The 23331-nt window shown below is 47.6% G+C and overlaps 1 protein-coding gene across 2 annotated transcripts in view; it reads left to right on the top strand.

Moving 5' to 3' along the window:
- The window catches only part of klhl13 (kelch-like family member 13), a 36502-nt gene that overhangs the window by 9498 nt on the left and 3673 nt on the right, over positions 1-23331 (top strand). For both annotated transcript variants that reach the window (XM_084449363.1, XM_084449364.1), the window contains exons 3-7: positions 7938-8079; positions 11303-11435; positions 13019-13215; positions 16396-17191; positions 21532-21645. In XM_084449363.1, coding sequence (XP_084305489.1) covers positions 7938-8079; positions 11303-11435; positions 13019-13215; positions 16396-17191; positions 21532-21645 — 1382 coding nt within the window. The remainder of the gene's footprint in view (positions 1-7937; positions 8080-11302; positions 11436-13018; positions 13216-16395; positions 17192-21531; positions 21646-23331) is intronic.

The following is a 23331-nucleotide window of genomic DNA, read 5'->3' on the forward strand; positions in this document are numbered from 1 at the left end:
ACTCCCCCCCCCTCCCTCTCTCTCCTCCCTCCCTCCCTTTCTCTCCCTCCCTCTCACTCCTCCCTCTCCTCCGCCTCCCCCTATAACAAGCCCCGGCACTGCAGTCGCCACTCCTTTAACAAGGTGGCAGTGTTGTGGAGCTGGCGAGCTGGATCTGTCAGAGCCTCAGAGGGTAGACAGGACACGGACAGGGCTCTCTAGCGGGAGATGACTCCAGACTGCGCCGGGCCAGTAAGCACGGCGGAATAGGATCTGTCGGCGCCAGCGCCCGGGGAGCCCGTTGTTATCCCGCTCCGTCACCGTCACTCTTAACCTCCGCGCGGCTGCCGCTCTCCTCACCTTCCCCCCCTCGCGCGCGCGTGGGTGGCGTGGGATGGAAGTCCTCCCCGGAAGCCTGCTCGTGGAAATGCTCCTTGCCGTTGACATCGCCGTAGTGCCGCGCGGGTGACAACGCAACATGCCATTGAAATGGAAAAGCGGTTCCCCGGTCAGCTGGAAGTTCCCAGTGCCAGTGCTTAAGACGTCCCGGTCCTCGCCGCTCTCGCCCGCCTACATGTGAGTAAAGTGGGGGGGGGGGGGGGGGAGACGGCGTTCACAGGCGTGCTACGGCGGCGGCGGTGTAATCCTCCCTGTCTTTTTATCAGTTGGGCTGTGTATTGTTTTGGGTGTAATCCTCCCAGTCTTTTCATCAGTTGGGCTGTATATTGTTTTGGGCGCACGGACTACGCCGACCCGTATTCGCAGCAGCCTAATTGGGCAGAGTCTGACGGGAGGGCTGTTGTGTGTCAATAGCGGTTGATTTAATTCCCTCCTGCGTGTGCCGTGCTGCGCGCTGACCTGGCCGGCTAGCGGAGTGCTGTCCTCCAGAGCAGCGAGGCTCATTATCCCCGGCCCGTTTCGGCTTTACTGTGACCGGGGCCGGGTCCACTGCCCCCTCTCCGTCCTCCCTGTCTGGCGGTTCGTTGGGCTGCAAGGGCTCCTGGTCGTGACAGGGAGCTTGGGAGGAGCCTGCCTGCCTTTGTCAGGGCGCCTGGCGTGCCCTGGTTTAGAAGCTATTGTCGTCTGCTGCTGTGGAGGGGGGGGGAAGGGCAGAGTATGGAGGATGCACGGTCTCTCTTTCCGTCTCAATCTCCCCCGTTCTGTGTGGAAGATGCCCTATTCTGATGCCCTCTAACAGTGCTTGCTAACTGGGGTTAGTGGGGTCGGAGTATCTTGCTCATCGAGCGCTCAGTAGGCTGCCTTCAACTGACGCAGGTCTGGCATCCAGAAGACCATAGAGAGGGTTGCTAAACCAGCCTAGAGTTAAGAAGAGCATTACCATCCACACATTAACCTACCTATTCCTTAGTTACAGTTTATAGGTAATCTATCTTTTTTTCCCTGTGACAAAATTATTAATTTCTGTCTGTAACAGGGCTGGGTTTTCAGTTCAGTCAATTCAGGAAGTGAGATCGAATTGAAATATGAAAAAATAAAAAATAAACACAAAAAAAATAATCTATCATATAAAAGTATTTCAAATGATTTATTTCAGTTTAACTTCATAGTGAACTGAATTTAAACCAAACTATTTCTGCTCTATAATGTATTGACACCAGTCGTCAGGGTGCTGCTTTAAAATTGGAGCAGCACGAACATAATGAACATTTTTGCTTCTCAGTTCATTTTACTATTTTCTAAACATACAAGGAACCAGTATTTAAAAAAAAAAAAAAATATGGGATAGACTATAATCCATCTTAAGCAAGCTGTGTGTTTTATATTTCCTCAGTATGGTCTAGGCCTATATTTATCGGTTCTATTTGTTAGGTCTGGAAGTTTTTCCCTGTAAAAACAGACTAACATTTAAGAGTGAGCAATGCCCTGCCCTGCCCTGCCCCATCCAGCCAGAACTGCTTCTATTCTGACTCTTCATATTGTGTGATGTGTTTTAAAGACAGGCTGATGTTAGGACCTCTGATTATAGGGTCCCCTGTGGTTCCTGTGCTCTTAAGGAAGGGCCAGGCGCTCTGCACGCTGATGCTGGGCTGTGTTTAGCCTCTCTTCCAGTCAGCTGGCCAGATGGAACATGGAGAGAGAAGCATATGGAGCGACTGTGTGTGCCTCAACATCCTAACAGGGATGTAGGGATAGTGGGGTATTTTAGGAGGAGCTGGTGTGTGTGTGTGTGTGTGTGTGTGTGCGCGTGTGCGTGTGTGTGCGTGCCTGCGTGCGTGCGTGTGTGTGTGTGTGTGCGAGCGTGCACTAGTATCCTCGCTGGAGAGTATTATGCGTGTGTGTTTCTCTGTGTGTGTTTGCCTGCAGTGATCCAACTCAGGTCTAAATATAGCTGAGCTGCCTGTGGTGCGGATTTCATGCTCGGGAGGAATGGCAAAGGTACACTGCCCGGAAGACCTACAAAATAACTTACTTCCCTCGGAAGGCTGTACGCCTGTCTTTGACACTGCACACTCCCTCACAGTTGATTCACCCTTGCACCAAGGACACAGACAAACTAGCCACTGTGAGTTCACTGTGCCATTTTATCAGTCTACTCTGGGAAATGTTGGGTTTCCCTTTTAGTAAGGATAAGGTTGCTCGCCATATCGAAATGGTATATAGAACAAGGCCACTGGACGGAGTGTTTTCAGAAGGGTAGCCTGGCTAACAAAGATGTGGAGTTTCCAGCCCAGTGGCCTGTGCAGCAGCAAGAGAGGAGACTTACTGAACCATGTCTTCATTTCAGTCCTACTATCTTTGTAGGTCTAGGTTATATCAGAAGCCAGGCATCACCAGGTGTGTGGATTAGGTGGGACCACTCCATCACTGTTGATGAAGCATTCACTCAAGCCCACCTGCAAATACCAACAGCAGTGTGTTGTGTTCCCCTGGCTTATCATGTTTAATTAATGTTTTCCACACAGCCACATAGGCACAGGCCTATTTGTGGGGCCCCTTGCCAGTCAATTTCAATATGGTTATGCAACCAGAACAGTGATTCTTCATAAATCCAATGGGAATGTGATTACACCATAGCGTTTTGACATAGTGCAATGGCAGTGCTGCTAAAGTGGATTTTGAGGCTTCTGCTGTCTAGATAATTCTAGGTATTTACATTGTAGTAATTCAGCAGACATTATTCATCCAAAGCTACTTACAGTGAGTATTTGTCTAAAGTAAGTGAACCAACAGAACATCTTAGTCGTCGTCAGAAGTGCCACCAGTCATAGTGCGAGAGTAAACATAGTTTAATGTTTTCTGGTGAGTAAGCTTCACTTTTCTCTAAATGGTGATAATGAACCATCAGATAGACATGGATGCAGGGGATTCAGTGTTTTCTTGTATTCTTGATAATGGAATAAGCCTTTTACTAGGTAGGAGTGAATGTTCAACACTGACAGTCAGTAGAGAAGCTATATTGTTTGGGGCTCATGGTGTGGTTGAGTCTTCCTCCTGACAAAATGACGAAAGCAGATACTGTATGCTGGATAGCTATACTGTGGGTCTTATGGAGTGTGTGAAGTAATCATAGCGCATGATGTGGTGAGTCATTGTGTGGCTGGGAACATTTTGACGCCTCCTCCCCGCTGTATCAGAAGAGAAAATGTCCACTTTTCTTTGCAGTATCTCTCTCAACAGGCTACATCACACCTGTGTTGCAAAATAACAGGAGCTGATTTCATTATGTTGAATGTTTGTGGATGGCCTAAGGCTGTTTGTCTCGTCCCCAATAGAAACAGGCTACTAAGGTTAGTTGCTTTTGCCTTAAAAAAAAAAAAAAAAAAATTTATGTCAAACTTTTCCCCCCCCTTTTGTTAACACACTTTCAAAGGAAGATGACAAAATGGTAAACATAAATGTTTGTTTGATCTGGCCACTCCCTCAAAGCTTAATTAAGACCGGCGCCAGGTCCAACCAAGTTGAAAGCGATGTTGGTTAATCCAAGATAAGGAGCTAGGGTCAGTACCCTCATGAATCTCATTCTCAGGGAGCAGAAGACATCTGGCGTGAAACCCCCCACAGCTCCCCTCTCTGCTACCTGCAGCGTACTGCTGTACCTCATAATCAAGTTCAAGTAGGTTATTGTACCCCACCCGAATTCATCACATTTATGCTAAAGGACCTGAAGCACTCTTGAGTTCAGAGCTTGAGGTGTTGCAGTAGCTCTTTTGGTGCTTGTTTTAAATGTTACAACTCTCATAGGTTAGTATCGAGGTTAGGTGAATTATGGGTACAAGTAACATTTGTTATAGTTATATTTCACAGCATAGATCAGATGCCTGTTATTGAGCTAGTTTGATGGTGTTAGATGGGTCATGATGGATCAGAGTTTGGCTGGGTCATGATGGATCAGAGTATGGCTGGGTCATGATGGATCAGAGTATGGCTGGGTCATGATGGATCAGAGTATGGCTGGGTCATGATGGATCAGAGTATGGCTAGGTCATGATGGATCAGAGTATGGCTAGGTCATGATGGATCAGAGTATGGCTAGGTCATGATGGATCAGAGTATGGCTAGGTCATGATGGATCAGAGTATGGCTAGGTCATGATGGATCAGAGTATGGCTAGGTCATGATGGATCAGAGTATGGCTAGGTCATGATGGATCAGAGTATGGCTAGGTCATGCGTGTCCAACTGTGATGGACGTTGGCCATCTCCTAGATGGCGAGTCTTTGGGGATCGGTGGTAAATTTGACAGCTGAGCTCTTGACTTCCACGATTGTAGTTCAGGTTAGGGATGTGCACAGAGACTATTTTCACTGACGACTAGACGGTGGTTTTGCATCTATACGACTAGTCTAAAACAGAGATTCCCAACCACTCAACCGACTATACGACTAGTCTAAAACAAGAGATTCCCAACCACTCAGCGGCGGCCAATTTGCATTCACGTCGCTCTACCCAAAGATCTAGATTTGAACTTGTTGTTTAATTGAAGAAGAGTAGGCTTGCCTAATAGCCTGTAGTATTTAATTAGTCTAAAATTAGAACGAATGAAACCCAGTGAACAGAGCAGTATTGTACTCTGAATTAGCTGCAGTGCAGTCGGATATCTCACAAATGCAGGAGCAGCATAACTGCTTCTGCTTTGCGTTGCCACAACACTAACCAAAAAACTGACAGGTGCACATTGCATCTTTGCCAGACAATCGAGGAGATTTGTGCCATTTTTCTAAGTTTCCAGAATTGAAAGAATGTGCTCAGGAGTGCTTCTCTTTTACTACCTCCTATACTAGGCACATGAAAATGAAAACACTTTAGAAAACAGAGGGAGAGGGCTTCCACTCCTCCATCACCCCAAGGGAACATGCATCATGGGTGGGGGACATGTTTACATCTGGGTTGTTTGTCATGTGTACAGGGTACGGGCTCAGTGTGCAGTGAAATGCTTCTTGAGAGCTTCTCTACACATAGAAACCTGGATGGTTATGTGTTTTTATTGTGTGCTGCTCTCTTGGCCAGATCACTCTTGAAAAAGAGATTTCCTTTAATCTCAACGGGTTTTATCTGGTTAAATAAAGGTTCAATAAAGTCAAATGGACAATCATCAGTCTGGTCTTTTTGTTTTGCGGATGTTCAGAGAGAGGTTGTCCTGGCCCCACGCTAACAGGCCTATCACCTCCTTTCATCAGTATGGGGGAAATGGGCGTAGGGCGGTGGTATTTTCAGCAAACTAGACGGTGTTGGAGCTGCGTCTGGCCAGGGGCCACACAGTCGTGGCACAGGGAGTACAGCAGAGGGCAGAGAACGGGGTCGTGTCCGTGTGGAGATGTTGCTGCCCGTTCTCGCCAGCTGGACCCCTCCAATCAGGAAGTCTAGGATCCTGTTGCAGAGGGCGGATTCAAAAACTCAGGATCCTTGAGCTCGGTGACGAGCTTGGAGGGAACAATGGAGGTGAATGCGTGAATACCCTGATCTTTTTCCTACTGTTCATGGTGGTCATGTTCATTGGTTTTCACTTTTTCCATTTTGTTCAGTTTTGCCTTCAGAAACACTTTTGGTTTTAGAAACATGCAGAAAAATGTCATCACATTGTTGTTGTTGTGGTGGTGGTTGTTGTTGAATAGTCTAGAAAGACAGCACGATTCCCTTCCATTGCCTCCTATCCCCATCTGTAAAAGAAGCACTCGAACTGATGCATGAGTGAGAGCAAACTGAGACATTGTTAACTTCTGTTTATTAAAAGTCTGCATGTTATTAAATGTTTTCCTTCGTCATCAGCCAATTCTCAAAAGCAATTAAGACTGATTGCACCTCTGCCCTATTCAGTTTGACCAATTTGACTAATGATTCCCTGGTGTGTTTAGTGTAAATGGTTCACACACTCCATGTCTTGAAGCAGATGATGGACATGTTCCATCTTTTCAGGAAAGAAAATGGCGTCGTGTGTGCGCGTGCGTGCGTCTTTTTACACTGAAAACCTGCTGTTCAGATGAAACCTCAGACGCCATCGCTGTCTAGTTTTGTTTCCTGCTGTCTGTGGGAGGAGCAGAGTTTTTATGGATGCCGTAGCCGTTATTCTCTCCGTCTCGTTCCGGCAGCCACCAAAACTCCTTTGTGGTTTGGACAGTCCACTTTCTCCTCACTGCCTCTCTGACTGACCACCTGACAGGGTAAAAGCACCAGGACCCTGGCTTTGCTGTCCTGTATGGAAGTGTGTGATTCTGCCCTCTCCTGTCGTCATGAACACTACTCAGCATCTGGAAGTGTGGGTCCTGAACTCCTGCTAGGGGTGTTTCACTCCCCTCCATGTCCAAAAGAACCGGCCTAAATGGATTTATTGGCCTGACTTGGCCATCCACCCAGTTCCACTAATAGCCTAAGTGATTCTGTTCACTGCACCGGATTCAATTCAGCTCAATTCATTGGGGGGGGGGGGCACATAGGGTCATACATGAGATAAGATGAGATAAAAAACAATAATAGATGTTAAAAGTCACCCAGGGCTTGAGCAGGCCCAGGCTATGTGGGGCTACCAGCTAGAATATCCTGTTTGTGTGTTCTGCGGTGATGAATAGTAGCCTTGGCATCATTGTAGATATCTGATCTGATGGAGTGGTCTTTTTGGGAAGCCCAGGCCTGTGTCTATGTATTATCATGCCATTTAGCTGCACGCCTTTGGCAAGTGATCAAGATATATGTCTGTCGAGCTTCCTAGTCGTCTTCGGTCTGATTATATCACTTTATCTATTTGAAGTTGAAACCGTTTGCTCGTTATTCAATGCAAAATTATTTAATGAGAAGCAGGGAGGAGGAAAAGATGTTTTCAGCCAGGGAAACGGCCCATTTCTGACCGAAGCGCCCATCTGCGTTTTTATCTCCCAGCGCACCTTCTCACCGATCGCGTTGTTGTTGCGGCGCGGAGCTCCAGGAAGGCTCAGGGCGTGTTGCGGCTCCGTTAGGATTTTGGATCTATACTCGTCGGTTCTTATTTACAGCCGGAGCGTCTGGGAGACGCGCCACGCCCCGGAGAGGAAGCTGCATATCGCAGCTCTGACGCACCCACCCTCCGGGCCAGTTGGCATGGGGGGTCAGTTAGTGCCTCATCAAATTATCAGTGGAAAACTGGACATGATAATGGTCTTGTTGCCGTGTTGGCGTTGCGGAGGGACAGGCCTGAGTGTGTCTAGGGTTACAGGACCCATTCCAAACGGGATGACCAGGCGCTAAGTTGTCCTGCTGCACTTCCTCATGTTTCCTAACTTCTCTGTTTAGCCTGTTGCGTGCGTGCGTGCGCGTGCGTGCGAGAGGCTGAGTGCGTTGGTTGTGTAAGTGGCGGGATGCTGTGCAGTTCATGTATTAGTGATTGATTTAGTTCCCCTTTCCTGACCAGGAAATCTGAAGGTTTCCGCTGTTTTATAGTTCACGCCGTCAGTTGATCTGTATGTTTCTGTACATAGACTGTGTCTTTTAACTAGTTTATTTTTCTCTCTGTCCATCCCCCCTCTGCAGATCCCTCGTGGAGGACGACGACCCTCACATGAAAGTGTCACTAGGGTGTGGTGACATGGGCATCTCTGCCCATCTACAGGCTTCAAAGACTGGGAACACCCGCTTCTTCACGAGCAACACACACAGCTCAGTGGTCCTGCAGGTGAGGCGCAGCTAGCAGGCAAAACTACTCCACCCCTAGTTCACCTGCTCATAGACTAGACTCACCCCTAGTTCACCTGCTCATAGACTAGACTCACCCCTAGTTCACCTGCTCATAGACTAGACTCACCCCTAGTTCACCTGCTCATAGACTAGACTCACCCCTAGTTCACCTGCTCATAGACTAGACTCACCCCTAGTTCACCTGCTCATAGACTAGACTCACCCCTAGTTCACCTGCTCATAGACTAGACTCACCCCTAGTTCACCTGCTCATAGACTAGACTCACCCCTAGTTCACCTGCTCATAGACTAGACTCACCCCTAGTTCACCTGCTCATAGACTAGACTCACCCCTAGTTCACCTGCTCATAGACTAGACTCACCCCTAGTTCACCTGCTCATAGACCAGGCTCACCCCTAGTTCACCTGCTCATAGACCAGGCTCACCCCTAGTTCACCTGCTCATAGACCAGGCTCACCCCTAGTTCACCTGCTCATAGACTAGACTCACCCCTAGTTCACCTGCTCATAGACTAGACTCACCCCTAGTTCACCTGCTCATAGACTAGACTCACCCCTAGTTCACCTGCTCATAGACTAGACTCACCCCTAGTTCACCTGCTCATAGACTAGACTCACCCCTAGTTCACCTGCTCATAGACTAGACTCACCCCTAGTTCACCTGCTCATAGACTAGACTCACCCCTAGTTCACCTGCTCATAGACTAGACTCACCCCTAGTTCACCTGCTCATAGACTAGACTCACCCCTAGTTCACCTGCTCATAGACTAGACTCACCCCTAGTTCACCTGCTCATAGACTAGACTCACCCCTAGTTCACCTGCTCATAGACTAGACTCACCCCTAGTTCACCTGCTCATAGACTAGACTCAATGGAACCTATGTTCTAGGATTGTTCTCCTAAAATACTTGAAACGGGCTTCTCTTTCAGAATCATTGAAACCTCTCACTATCACTTTACCTTTAGACATGAATTACTATGCAACGACATAACATTGCCTGTAGTAAAATAAAATATTGTAGTTGTAATATGATCTATGTAATTACATGGTATAGGTTTCCCACATCCACTTATTTTTGGATAGCCAATTCAATTAAAATTACTTTTTAATTTTAATTGATTTTCTGTAAGGAGCCTAATTTGTGATGTCAAACTGAAAGCCCTCATGAGGTTTGAATTAGATCATTAAAATGACTCTTTGCTTAATTTGAAATGGTCCACCTTTTCATCCGCAAAGAATAACACTTGAATTGGAGAGAATATCTAACATACACAAATGAGCAATTCTCCGTATCTGGTCCTGTTCTCATTGTCCATGACATTGTCATTCTGACTGCATTCATATTTGAGCAGATTTTAAATTATGTTTTGGCAAATTTTAAACAGGCTTTTCCTACGTTAAATGCAATTATTGTTTGTCTCTTTGAATGAAAGCGTCAGCTAAATGACTGTAATGTAACGTAATTTGAACATAAAATACTGATCCCAGCCGCCCTCACCGGCTGCACTGGCATACGTATCTATATCATAGACCACAGCTGCCAAGTCTGAAGATCTGGCACCAGGCTCTGACCCCAACCCTGCGCCAACATCTGTCCTCAGATGAGGGCTCACAGCTCTGTCCTGCACCAACATCTGTCCTCATGCGAGGGACCAGCGTGTGGGGCCGTCCCCCTGCCCCGACTGGCACAGACACGGCAGCAGACCTCATTAGTATCAGTGGTTGAACAGGATGTTTCGTAGGTCCCACGGAGTTGAGATGGCCCTGTTGAACAGTTTTTAACGGCCCACAGTTTGTGGTCCTGTGCTCGGAGGCCTTGAAAACAGCGTAGTGTGCATATGTACGTGTGAAGCAGAACATACTGACAGGACTTGCCTTGTCCTTGCATGGGAAATCTAGCGATTGACAATTTGACAGTTGTCAGACCGATGCCAGCTGTGTCTGAAAATGAGACGGGCTATTAAGTCAAATGACTTAACACTAGATATAGCTGATTCCTTATTTATTTTTCGTCAATAAGTAATTTCATGCCACACTGACATCAGTAGTGTAAGGGGTTTCTATTATAATGTCTTCTGTACTTAGTAGTAACTATGCCTGAAAAACCTGAACTGGTCGCTGGCTGTGAAGAGAGTCTACACTGCTCAAGACCAAAGCCCCTGCTTTCATATGCCCCCTTATTCCTCCATATGAGTCCCTCTGACCAAGGTCTGTTGGCAGTGCCCCAGACCCGTTTACAAACCAAAGGTGACCTCTGGAACTCGCTCCCCCTGGACTTGAGATCCGCAGCGTCTGTGGACAAGAGGCTGTTTTCAAGGGGCATCTGTTCAGGCGTTTGATCACTACTAAGCTGCTCTGTTAGGTTTGTTGTGTCTGCATCTGTTTTTTGTATTATTGTTCTGCTGTGCAATTCTTGGACAGGTGTTGTTGTGGCAGGGTATTTATTTTATCCGTTCACTTTTCTTTTTTTTTTGTGATTTTGCGATTCTCTAGGTGGACTTTGTTCTTATATGAAGCACTCCGTGCATTCATGCTGGAAGGGGTGCTATACAAATAATGTTTTACTTACTTACTTACTAGCATCATTGTACTGTGTGGAAAACACAGACCCCCCGACCGCGGCCTGCTAAGTGAAAGCGGATGAAGCAGCCGGGCCTGTCGGCGCGTGGTGGGGGATGCCGGTGTGCCTTCACAGTGGATTAAGATACAACAGGGATGAAAATTAACTTTTTGGCTCACGGTGAATCACCTTCCAAGGGGACTGTAGTTGAAAAAAATCTACCGGCCAAGTATATATTTTTTTCAGATGGCCTTCCGAAATCTAGTCACCAATTGGACATTTTACCTGCATTTGACCGGTGGCAGGTGTTAATTTTCAGCCCTGAGATGCAGTATCGCAGTATCACAGTATCACCTCTTACTCAGCATCCTCAAAGAGGCGTGGAGGGAGACCGGAAGCAAATGCTAAATTATTTTGTTGTAGCATTCATCTTTACACTTCTGTTCCATAGGAATACAAAACAACAACTGTACCATGACCCAAACCCTAGCCATACTGTATGAATACCAAACATGATCACCGACCCAGCGGTCTGGTCAGGGACCAGATCACAGAGATGAATGGGGCTGTGCGATCTGTCTTTAGCCTGCTCTCTCCCTCTCTCCCTCTCCCTCTCTCTCTCTCTCTCTCTCTCCAGGGATTTGACCAGCTGAGGATAGAGGGCTTACTGTGTGACGTCACCCTGGTGGCCGGGGACGGAGACGAGGCCTTCCCTGTTCACCGCGCCATGATGGCCTCGTCCAGCGACTACTTCAAAGCCATGTTCACAGGTGAGCGCAGCGCACGGACCGGGGCGCAAGCAGCCCTCCCCGATCAGCGTTGATTAACAGAGCCGTGTTGGGATTAGCCCAGACGTCACGCGAGTCTCAAGTCTCTCTGGCGCTCTGCAGCTGCTGGCTATGTGGGGTTTTAGTTGCTGCATACTTTTCAGAGCTCAGCTCTAGGGCTGGGTATGGATTCGAATTTCAAGAATCGATTCCGATTCACAAGGTTCAGAATCGATTATCACGATTCAATTCGATTCAATATCGATTCGGTTAGTGTTACTAAAACCAGTTTTTTTTTTTGCTGTAATTTTTTTTTAACCTTAATTACATGACTTCCAAGTTTTGCAACACATCAATACTAGGGCTGGGTATCGATACTGATTTCCAAAAATGAATTAATGAACTATTCATTCCTTAATTTATTAATTCATTCATTAAATAAAAGATTGATTTTGGGATTCATTAATCGATTCTGAATCATTTGATTTTGGGATTCATGAATCGATTCTGAATCATTTGATTTTTTTTAACCCAGCCCTACTCAGCTCTCATTTTGATTCTTGGGGTCATGATTCGGTTGCATCTCGATCCTATTGCAGGTTGATTCCATGATAGATTGCAATTTTTAATGACACCTTCCCCCCTCTTGTCTGCAGTAACAGTTTAGTACATCCAAGGACAATCACAATAATCACACACTTCATGATAAAACCTTGAGTCAATTGAATTTACTTCTACTTATATACTTCCTACTTAACGGGATATGAAGACAATATTTACACATTTAGCTTGTTTTTCTATTTACCCAAGGTCATACACTTATTCAAACACTTTCCAAATCTGTATGCACATACTTGGGAAAAGGAGGCTGTTAGCATTTTTGCCGGTTAGCAATCCTAGTGAGTTCCAATGACAACACTAGCATAGCTGTTTAAAGTCATGTAAATGATCATCCAAATAACTCCAATAGTCCACCAGTGCATAGTCTTAGAATGCTGGTCTGTAATTTGAAGCATAACATTCTAAGACTATTCACTGATCGATGCAAAAGCTTTTTGCAGGGTTATTTACCTTTGCTAGTGGTGAACTCGTCAGCGATTGCTAACCCGGAAAAATGATAATGGTCTTATTTTCTCAAGTGTGTGGGCGAATAGTAGGCTAATTAAAATAATAGATTTTTTTTAAAGCTTTGCATTGATTCATAATCATAAAAGATGGATTTGTGGTTTTTAAATTGATTTTTCCCCTACCCCTTTTTAAGCCGGTAATAAGGAGAGAAGTACCCTGCTGCAGATGCTGAGTAAAGGCTTTTCAGGGCGACCCGTGACCTACGACCCTCAGGGTCTCCACTCCAGGCCCTGCCCACTACGTTTCCTTTACATGATGTAGGCATAATGGTAGATGGATGGGAGAGGAGCTATGAATTAATTTCAGCAGCCTTCCATTCCGCCTTGATTGTCAAAGTACAGGCAAATTAAACAGGAGAGGCACTTCACTGACCTCTCAACATGACCAGAGGGTGTGAGGGAGCCGGCCTACGTTGATACACTTTGTCTCCCTCTTTCTATTTCTTTCCACTTCCGCAGGCGGAATGAAAGAACAGGATTTAATGTGCATCAAGCTTCACGGCGTTAACCGAATAGGCTTGAAGAAGATCATCGATTTCATCTACACGGCCAAGCTGTCGCTCAACATGGAGAACCTGCAGGACACGCTGGAGGCGGCCAGCTTCCTCCAGATCCTCCCCGTGCTGGACTTCTGCAAGGTGTTCCTCATATCTGGGGTAAGGAGCCAGATCCAGCCTGCTCAGCTTTCGCATAACCAGGGGGGGATTATAGACAGCGGCTTAAGATGCTGCCTCCCTCAATGTGATCCGCTCTGTTTCTCATACCTGCAAACTGTGCAATCGCCGTTTTCACTGTCAACCAGGTCATTCACGTGAATTGTGTAGATCTGGAGAGGTTTGTTTGTTTTAATGGAGTGGGGCTTGCGTTTAGTGAGGGAAGGATGAGTGCGCCGTAGGCCGTGAAAGCACACCACAAGAATGGAGTAGGGCTGTCGCGGGGAAGAACGGATGCTACTGATTAGAAACTAGAAGGGTCTGCCTCGTCCCCTCGCTCCCTCCACCATGGACGCATTAAAAGAACCGGAGGCGCCATTGAAACATGGCTGCCCATTCATTCCAATGGAAGTTGCTCACAGAGTTTATGAAGCAAATTGAACATGACGTTTTTACTTCCTGTAGACCACTGCACACGCTCAGTGGTGTTATTCTTGGCTCCGCGGCCCACAGCACCTGCGTGGGAGTGTTTCTGCCGCACCTGTCCCTCTGTCACATGGACCAGTGGTTCCCAACCTTTCTTCCCTAGAGCCCCCCTAACTTACACCTGATGGATTTTGATAAATAACTTTAATAAATATTTATCTAGCTAAATATGATATTAAGGCCTCAATTTATCTGAGGCCTGGCGCACCCCTTGCGATCGTTGGCGCCTGGTTGGGAAACCCTGCCATGGACCAATGCGGCACTGCCATAGACATACATGGGAATATACAGCTGTAAACTCCGGCTCTTGGTGGCTTCTAAATAAAAATGGACCCACTGATTTAAAACTTGCTATACAACGGTACAGATCCGGTCCATTGTCTCTATTGGTCAGTTTGCATTCCAGCCGTGGCGATAACCACGATGGCCCCATGTTAAAATGGAATGTTCGCACATCATTTAATATCAATCCACCTCTTATTAGTAGCCGTGGCACTGTCCAGATCAATGTTTACAAAGATGTGCTGTAGCATTGTCGTTGCCTGACAACGTTCCCTTTTTCAGCGGAAGTATCTGCAAATGATTAACAAAATAGTTCCATTAAAAATGCATTTTAAAGTTTGTATTGTCTTTCTTTTTGAAATATTGACAGATAAATGTGGCAACCGTTGTATAAAAGCATTATGGAACGAGAAGCCGTGGGATCGCACGGATATCGCCACGGCTAGCGGGGTGTAACGGTGTAACTCCGCTGCGTGTCGTGCCTAACCACTCACGCTAGCCGTGGCAATATCTGTGACATCCCACTGCTTCTCGTTCCATAATGCTTTAATAATTCAGAGTCGTCTTTGACTTTTGAGTGATTCCCAGAAATGTTGTTCTTTCTTTCCCCAGCCGTTTCATTCTCCATGTATGTCTATGGGGAAAAAAGTGTTTTTGCCCCCAAATGCGTCACACGTGGCCACTGAGCTAAAATTAAATGAGTTTCAGCACAGAGCAACGGTGTCAGATTTCACGACATGACGAGAGTAAGGAGAGAAAGAAAGTTCTCTAGAGTTTACAAGTTCCCCATTAGCATTGGGTTTAAATCAAAAATATTGTCCAATAGGCGCTTTTGCCTTTGTCTTGTGTGACCAATTCTAGAGCCTCAGCCTTCTTTCACTTTCGCGAACTTTTAAAACTATTTTAAATTTCACAAAACCGTCTGTAAGTTACAAACTGCTACAAACGCTCTCGTTGCCGTTTCTCTTTTTATGTCAAATGCAAACAATTTAGAGCGTTCTTAAAGCCGTTCAGATTTAACCGTTCAAAGAGAATGACTACGCACGGACGGAGCAGAGCAGGTGAATTTACTGGCAGCACTAAAGTGAGGCTATTCAGTATGATGCTGATCTGATGTTTTTAACATGTATCTTATTTCCTCTTAGTTTTTGATATGAATGATATCTTGTTTCTTGCTGTGTTTTATCTGTGGATGGTACAAGCTACAAATGAATTGCCCTCTGGGATCAATAAAGTTGTTAGAATCTTGAATCTTGATCCCGCAGGTAATTCTGAACAAATGTCATTCAACTTCTTCTGTAATCCTGTAATCCGCAGTCTGATTGTTACTCGGGATGTTAATAGTTAATCGACTATCAATTAATTGGCGATAAGAATTTACTTGAGTAAGATTTGGTTACTCGATTAATTGCTTGTTAATGGAACAGAACTTTTTTTTTAGGGGAACGAACATTATCAACGGGAGTTGCGTGAAATGTAATCATGATTTAAGGGCTGACTGCACATGAGGGCGCCCCGCCATGTAGTGCAGGCTAATTGGGACGCGGGAAATTTCAACGACACAGCGGAAGAAAATGAAACGAGCAAAGCGCAGTCCAGCGCAGGATGTTCTTATTAATTTATTCGACTATCGTTTGTTAAGGTTAAGAGTTATTGATTAATGAAATTCCATGAAATTTGCAACCATAATTGTTACAGTAATTCCTCTTTTTTTTTTTTTACCAGTCAGTCAAAGGCTACGATTGCGCCAAATTACAGAGCCCACTGATATGACTTTAAGAGTTGCTTTGGAGGAGCGGTAGTGGTGGCTGTCAGTAACCTACTCAATTAAATTAATTTTGTAAGCCTACATAAAGATGGTGTTGACATGTCTGTCTGAATTGAGTGCATTTCATTGATGCTCTGGTGGCTGAGGCCTGAGGTCCATGCCAATCACCCTGACTCAGCGTTTGATCGACTTCGCCCTGGGCATCAATCTCAGATTTTAGTTTTAGATTTTAGCATTTTAGTTAGCATTTCAATAATGGATTTTTTCAGAAGAGAGGATGGCAGATTGAATTTTTGAAATGCTAACTAAAATGCTTCAACAGCGATTTAAGTGTATGATATGGGATATGTATATGGTCCTCGCATGAGACTTGTCTACTTTGAAATTCTAATCTTGAAACACTTCAAAAGGCTTCATTTACATATTATATTCACTAAACTTTTCTTATGGGGGATGATGCCCCCGGACTCGATTAGGACTCGGAACTAGATTTTAGTTTCAGATCTTGTCATCTTTTTCACTACTGGAGTTTCCAGGTCGGCTTTCTACTCGGCTGTATCGGTATTTAAAAAAGATTTAAAGATTTGTTTCTTAAGTAGCTGTGTGATCAACCTTATGTGCATCTCATTGCCTTCTCTTCCCTCCAGGTGTCTCTTGATAACTGCGTGGAGGTGGGGCGCATTGCCAACACATACAACCTCACAGAGGTGGACAAGTACGTCAATAACTTCATCCTCAAGAACTTCCCCTCGCTGCTGGGCACGGGGGAGTTCGTCAAGCTGCCCTTCGAGCGCCTGGCCTTCGTCTTGTCCAGCAACAGCCTGAAGCACTGCAGCGAGCTCGACCTGTTCAAGGCCGCCTGCCGCTGGCTGCGGTACGAGGATGGGCGCATGGACCACGCCCCCAAGCTCATGAAGAACATCCGCTTCCCCCTCATGAACCCCCAGGAGCTCATCAACCACGTGCAGACGGTGGACTTCATGCGTACGGACAACACCTGCGTCAACCTCCTCCTGGAGGCCAGCAACTACCAGATGATGCCCTTCATGCAGCCCGTCATGCAGTCGGAGCGGACGGCCATCCGCTCCGACAGCGCCCACCTGGTCACGCTGGGCGGGGTCCTGCGCCAGCAGCTGGTGGTCAGCAAGGAGCTGCGCCTGTTCGACGAGAAGGCCCACGAGTGGAAGGCGTTGGCGCCAATGGACGCCCCGCGCTACCAGCACGGCATCGCTGTCATCGGCAACTTCCTGTACGTGGTGGGAGGACAGAGCAACTACGACACCAAAGGCAAGACGGCGGTGGACACGGTGTTCCGGTACGACCCGCGCTACAACAAGTGGATGCAGGTGGCGTGCCTCAACGAGAAGCGCACCTTCTTCCACCTCAGCGCGCTGAAGGGGCACCTCTACGCCGTTGGCGGCCGCAACGCTGCCGGGGAGCTGGGTGAGTTCTGTTCCCTGTAGATGGTTAGTGGTCGGCTTAGCTGTCCAACCCCCTGCACCCCTGCAAGTACCTAACTCTAGTACTGCTGCATCAGTATAATGGTAAATGGGCTGCACTTGTATAGCGCTTTTATCCAAAGGGCTTTACTCATTCACCCATACACACACCAATGACGGCAGCTGCCATGCAAGCAGCTCATTGGGAGCAATTTGGGGTTCAGTATCTTGCCCAAGGACACTTTGACATGTTGAGGCCGGGGTTCGAACCTACGATCATTGGACGACTCGCTCTACGATTGGCTGATCGTTAGAAACCGCGGCGCTTATTCGTTACTCTTCGTTTTCTCTGAGAATCAGCAGTTTCATGTAGCAACACCAGACCAAGAATCAGTCAACTTCGGAGTGGGCGTCTGGACCCAGGCTAAAACAGCCCTGTTGTATAGGCCCAAATCAAAATAGCATTGCAGGACATTGGGTTGGTGTCACAGCACATCCCTTCACCCAGAGTCTAACTGCAGACCACACGGGTGCCACCCAACACCTAATTACAGCCCACTAATGGTAGGGCACAGGGGGCAGCCGTGCTATCTGGCCTGGTCTTCTGGTTATGACCTGTAATTAGACTAGTGGACAAGTATGGCTCCTTGTGGTCCTCGAGGAGTCCATTCTGTTCACTGTTCTGCCTTGCTACACTCAGAGAGCGCTTGTTGGGTAGTTTGGTCCTTGTAGTCTAATTATTTCACACAGTACATATGGCTGCTGTGTGGAATGAAGCAGACGATTTCGGTTTTGCGGACACTGAAGCCGCCTGCTGCTTTTTTTTAGTTGTTGATCCTCAGCTTGTGGCGTGCTTGTCCAACCGGGAGCGTGTTATTTTTGTATTTTTTATTTTTTTTACAAACCTCTAAAAGGGAGCGTCGTCGTCGTGTTTAACGGCCACCTCGGCGCTGGATGCTATTTTAGCACTGCGGTCGCCCGGGGTTTTTGTCGTTCGAGTTGGAAACGGTTCTACTTTTGCTAAAATACGACACTCGCCTGTAGGGATGGTTATCGATACTGATTTCCAAAAACGATATGATTCCGATACACAAGGTCACGATACGATACTGGATATTTTAGTTGCAATACCAATTTTGCTTGAATATGAAAGAGATTCTCAGAGAGCGAATGCTGTAAATGGTACAAGGAACCCTCTAACCTGTTGCATTATTACAAATATTAATGTTTACATGAAGAATTGACCCTAAAGCAGTTACACAAATGTACTTTTTATTCAACTTAAATGAAAAAGTATAGATAAATAAAAGATCCATCTGGAACGAATGAATAATGAATGAATGAATCATTAAATGAATGAATGAACTATTCATTCCTTCATAAGGATGATAAATAAAGATCCATCTGGAACGAATGAATAATGAATGAATGAATCATTGAATGAATGAATGAATGAACTATTCATTCCATTCCATTTTTCATTAAAAGATCGATTTTGGGATTCATGAATCGATTCTGAATCATCAGATTCATCTTCTTTTTTTTTTTTTTAACCCAGCCCTACTCGCCTGTCACTTGAATCCCAGCTGACCGAAAGATCGAAAGAGGGGCGGGGTCGACACTGTAACAACAAACATGGGGGAGAAGTTGTTGTTGTTTTTGACGTTGTTGTCGTCGTCATAGAACGCATGCCTTTTATGATATAATTAACGCTGACGTTATTAGAGATGTCGGCAGTTAGGCTTGCTATACCTGTAGCTGCAATGAATACAACTGCGATGAATGCAACTGTTCTGAATACTACTTCCGTGTTTCCGTACCGTACAGAAAAGCCCAGCGCTGCTGTAGTGCTCCAGAGAGTAGTGCACATACAGTACAGTAGTGTTTTCAGCTAAAGAATCACACAGACACACAGGTCTTTAACAATTCATGTGCTTTAGTTAAAGGGACAGCTCACTCAAAATTGGCTGTATATCAATCCATATTATTTTATGAAAATGCTGCAGCAGCACATGTTTAAAGCTCGTCACGCAAAGCAGGTTCAGGTGGAAGATGGCGCAGCCAACGTGTTACACACAACCCTTCTCTTGTCACCGTTACAGCCACTACAACAACCACTAGCTACGGTTAGAACTTGGTTCGTGCTAATTTTACGTGCTAATTTTGGTGGCAGCACTGTGATCGCACAGAGCGTGCGCTATTTCCGGTAGAGCCCTTTTCTATATCCTTATATACGTGACCCCAGATTAGAGGAGCGGCAGCGTATCTCTGGGGTCACATCGGGGCTACGCGCCCCCCAGACAGACAGACACACACACACGGACAGGCGCAGACAGCACAGACATGGGAGGAGCCATGACAGCGCCACTGTCTCTCTGATGTTTAAATTATTGATTTGTATGACGCCACTGTTGGAAATATAGCCGTGTGGCGTTTGGGCTCTTGATCAGCCGTTTGCAATTCATACCTTTTGGCAGAAAGCTCTCCGGGGAGATGGAGATGTGTTTGGTATGACTGGCTTACTTAGTTTGTTAGATTTGCGTACGTTTTCGATGCCTTCCCACAGTGGGTTGGGGTTCGAGATGGAATCCGGTACAGACGCACCGCGGAAGTCTACTTCCCTGGGTTTTAATGGCCGCTGCCGCCGTTTCTCTCACCCGTCAGCTCCTTTTATATTCTTGAAGACGTTTGAAGCAGCCGACGGTGCCGCCATTCTCGCTGCAATTACGGTAACCGAGCAGCGAGTGTTCCGTTCCTGTCAGATAAGGTTGAAAAGAGCGGTTCTTATCTGCAGGGAACGGGAGCCATGCTTCCACAGTGAAAGAGCCACGCCACTTCTTCTCCTCCGAGGCTCTGTTTGGGGATTTGGGTAGAGAGAAAAACCTTGAGGTCGGGATTTTTCCTCTTATTAGAAATACCTCACTTGTGCGCGTTTTCTCGAGCTTCAAAGAGGCTTCATAACGGCCGCTGAAAAAAGACAAATTTGCCTGGCGGTCCGGGCCCATGGGGGATCCGGACCGGTCCGTGGCTTTGCGTCTTCTAAATGATGACGTGACGCCGATCGGCTCTATGGCCTGGGCCCTGTGCTTCCATGGCCTGTTCTTCCATGGTTAATGGACTGCACTTACATAGCGCTTTTATCCAAAGAGCTTAAATATAGCCTCTCATTCACCCATTCACACACACACATACACACACCAGTAGCGGAAGCTGCCATGCAAGGTGCTAACCTGCTCATCGGGAGCAATTTTGAGTTCAGTGTCTTGTTCAAGGACACTTCAACATGTGGACAGGAGGAGGCGGAATTCGAACCGCCAACCCTACGGTCATTGGACGACCCGCTCTACAGTACCTCCTGAGCCACAGGCACCCCCAGTCCACGGCCTGTGAATGTGATGGCCTCTTCCCTCAGGGCCTGTTCAAAGTAGATGGCTGGCTTGGGTGTGAGCATTTGGCATGCATGGGTTACTCTTATTATTCACATTGTTAAAATGTGTTTACTTCACAGAAGTAGTTTTCAGTAGAAAAAGATGAGGTGGCGCAAAGGAGGTGGGGGTTACTATGGTAACCGATCTGCAAAGAGCATCACCTTTTGGAGATCTGTGGTTTTGATCTAGGGCCTCACGTGGAGTTGTTTTTCACAGACCGGAACACTCAGACACACACATTCATAACTGGGTCAACCGATCAATATAGCCACGCAGAGCTACCCCGTCATATGACCGAGGCCAAAGGGGATTTGCGGTTTGATCAGATCACCTGGAATATCACCACCCACCCGGATTCTCTCCCGGCCTGCATGTGCACTAGGCTACACTGCTAGTAGCTACCAAAACGTGACCATACAACTCTGAATATGGAGTCTACCTCTGGGTGGAGCAAGCAGATGTGGACTCAAGACACATGCGGTGGTGCCGGACTGCGGAGCTCAAGCTCGAACAGTAGAGGAGGGGAAACCCGAGGCTCACCCAGCCCCGGGGGAGACATCTGCCCCCAGTCTCCAGAGGAGGGGTACTGCAGGTGTAATTATGTACTACAGGGAGCGGAGGCACCCCACAAGCTCCACAGTCCTCTGTAGAGTCATCTCAGTCGGCACTGGGGGTAGGGGGTGGTGGTATCGACTCCATATTTAAGTCTGTTCCCGACTCCATATTTAAGTCTGTTCCCGACTCCGTATTTAAGTCTGTTCCCGACTCTGTATTTAAGTCTGTTCCCGACTCTGTATTTAAGTCTGTTCCAGCTCCGACTCTGAGACCCTCCAAGGCCTCGTCTAATGCTGTGTTTGTTCTCCTTAGTCCTTGCATGGCCTACTTTAATACCGTGTGTCTTCTCCTCCTTCCCCAGCCACCGTGGAGTGCTACAACCCCAGGACAAACGAGTGGACGTACGTCGCCAAAATGAACGAGCCTCACTACGGCCACGCGGGGACAGTGTACGGTGGCTACATGTATATTTCAGGTACGTGGCTCCGGCTAAGTAGCTAGCGGATACCGCCGGGTAGTAGGTAGGTAGGTAGGTGTGCTGGCTTCAGGGTTTGGTGCGTGCAGGCACATTTCCCACGAGTGCGTCTCTGTCGTTAATACCAGATGGTTGGGCTATATCGCTGCCGGGGACAGCTGTCCCGGGAGGCGGGTGTGTGGGTTTTGCCGTGGCTGACTAAAGCCTGCACTCGTCAGAGAGTCACACGCGTGTGTGCTCCCAGTCGCAGCCGTCCAAGGTCACTCTCTCTTCACATGTGAGAAGAGAGGAAAGATCCGCACACCGATTTCTCCCGGTCCACTTTATTGAAAATATACGCAACGTTTCGACCTTTAGGTCTTCATCACCTAAGGGTCGAAACGTTGCGTATATTTACAATAAAGTGGACCGGGAGAAATCGGTGTGCGGATCTTTCCTCTCTTCTCACGTATGTACTCCAAGATCCAGCACCTGGCCTACTAAGGTTGGATGTGCGCACAGCTCTTTTGCCTTTTCACTCTCTCTTCACAGCCTCTCTCTCCCACAATGCAGCACCGCCGGGGGCCTTTTCCGTGGGCGATCCTTTTCCCGCGCGGCGCCGAGGGGACGACGGAGACGCGCGGTTCTCTCTCCTCGTCGGAGACGCGCGGTTCTCTCTCCTCGTCGGAGGCTCGCGGAGCATCTAATCCCCCCGTCGCTCTGCGGGAGCAGTCGGCCGTGCTTGTTCACTTCACAGGATTGAAGGCAAATCCTGCGTTATGGAGATGAGCCCTAGTTTCTGGACTCTGTGACTAATGCAGAGTGATGCTGTACAGGGGAGAGGGAGGAGGGGAGGGGGTTGGTGGATGGGAGGGGCTGAGGACGACTGTAGGAGCCTGGAGCACCGGGGAGCCCACAGGGAAAGGTTGTTAATCCCTGCTGGCCCCTCGATAAGTGATCATGATTATTATTCAGGCAGCACACACACGTGCGTGCGCACACACACACACACGGCAGCCCCTGAGCGCTACAGTAGGAGTGTGGGTACAGTGCACAGCTGACGGGGCTTACTGCGTCTGCCTCACCCTCTTATTCATGTTACTCGTTGGCGTGTGGCTTAACGCTCCAGCCTGGCATTGCTGGGATCCTGCAGCACCATTTACGGGAGGCATGAGCAGTTAAGCGTGTGCGTGTGTGTGTGTGTGTGTGTGTGTGTGCGCGTGTATATGTGCATGTTTACACTGTGTAACACCACAGGTGTGCCTGGAGGCCTAGGCAGGTCACTGGACCGGAGCCTAGCGCCGGCCAGTTAGCGAGATCTCCACATCTTTGCATGCGGGAGGATAACTCTTTAATCACACCTGCTCGCCACAAGCCTGGGCTAAGCCTCAAGGTCGCCGTCTATGTGGAAACGAGCTTTGCTACCAGCTGCCTTGTTTTTTTAGGCGGGGCCGGGTAGGAACTCGGGAGTAGAACCAGCACAGTCTCCAGTGTCACGCCCCCCTCCCTCCCCGCTGTGCAAGGTGACCCAACGCAGAGGTGCGGGGCGGGGTGGGGTCTGAGTGTCAGCCCAGATCAGGTCACTCGCCCTGGCTGGGCTGCTGGGCTGCTGGGCTGTCGGGATGCATCCCGTCAGGTGGACAGAGCTGACACACCCGGTCAGCCCACGGGTCGTCAGCGCTCCTCCCAGGGTGGGGCCACTCTCGC

Source organism: Borostomias antarcticus, assembly GCF_949987555.1.
Source record: "Borostomias antarcticus genome assembly, chromosome: 15".
In the NCBI taxonomy this organism is placed as follows: domain Eukaryota; kingdom Metazoa; phylum Chordata; class Actinopteri; order Stomiiformes; family Stomiidae; genus Borostomias; species Borostomias antarcticus.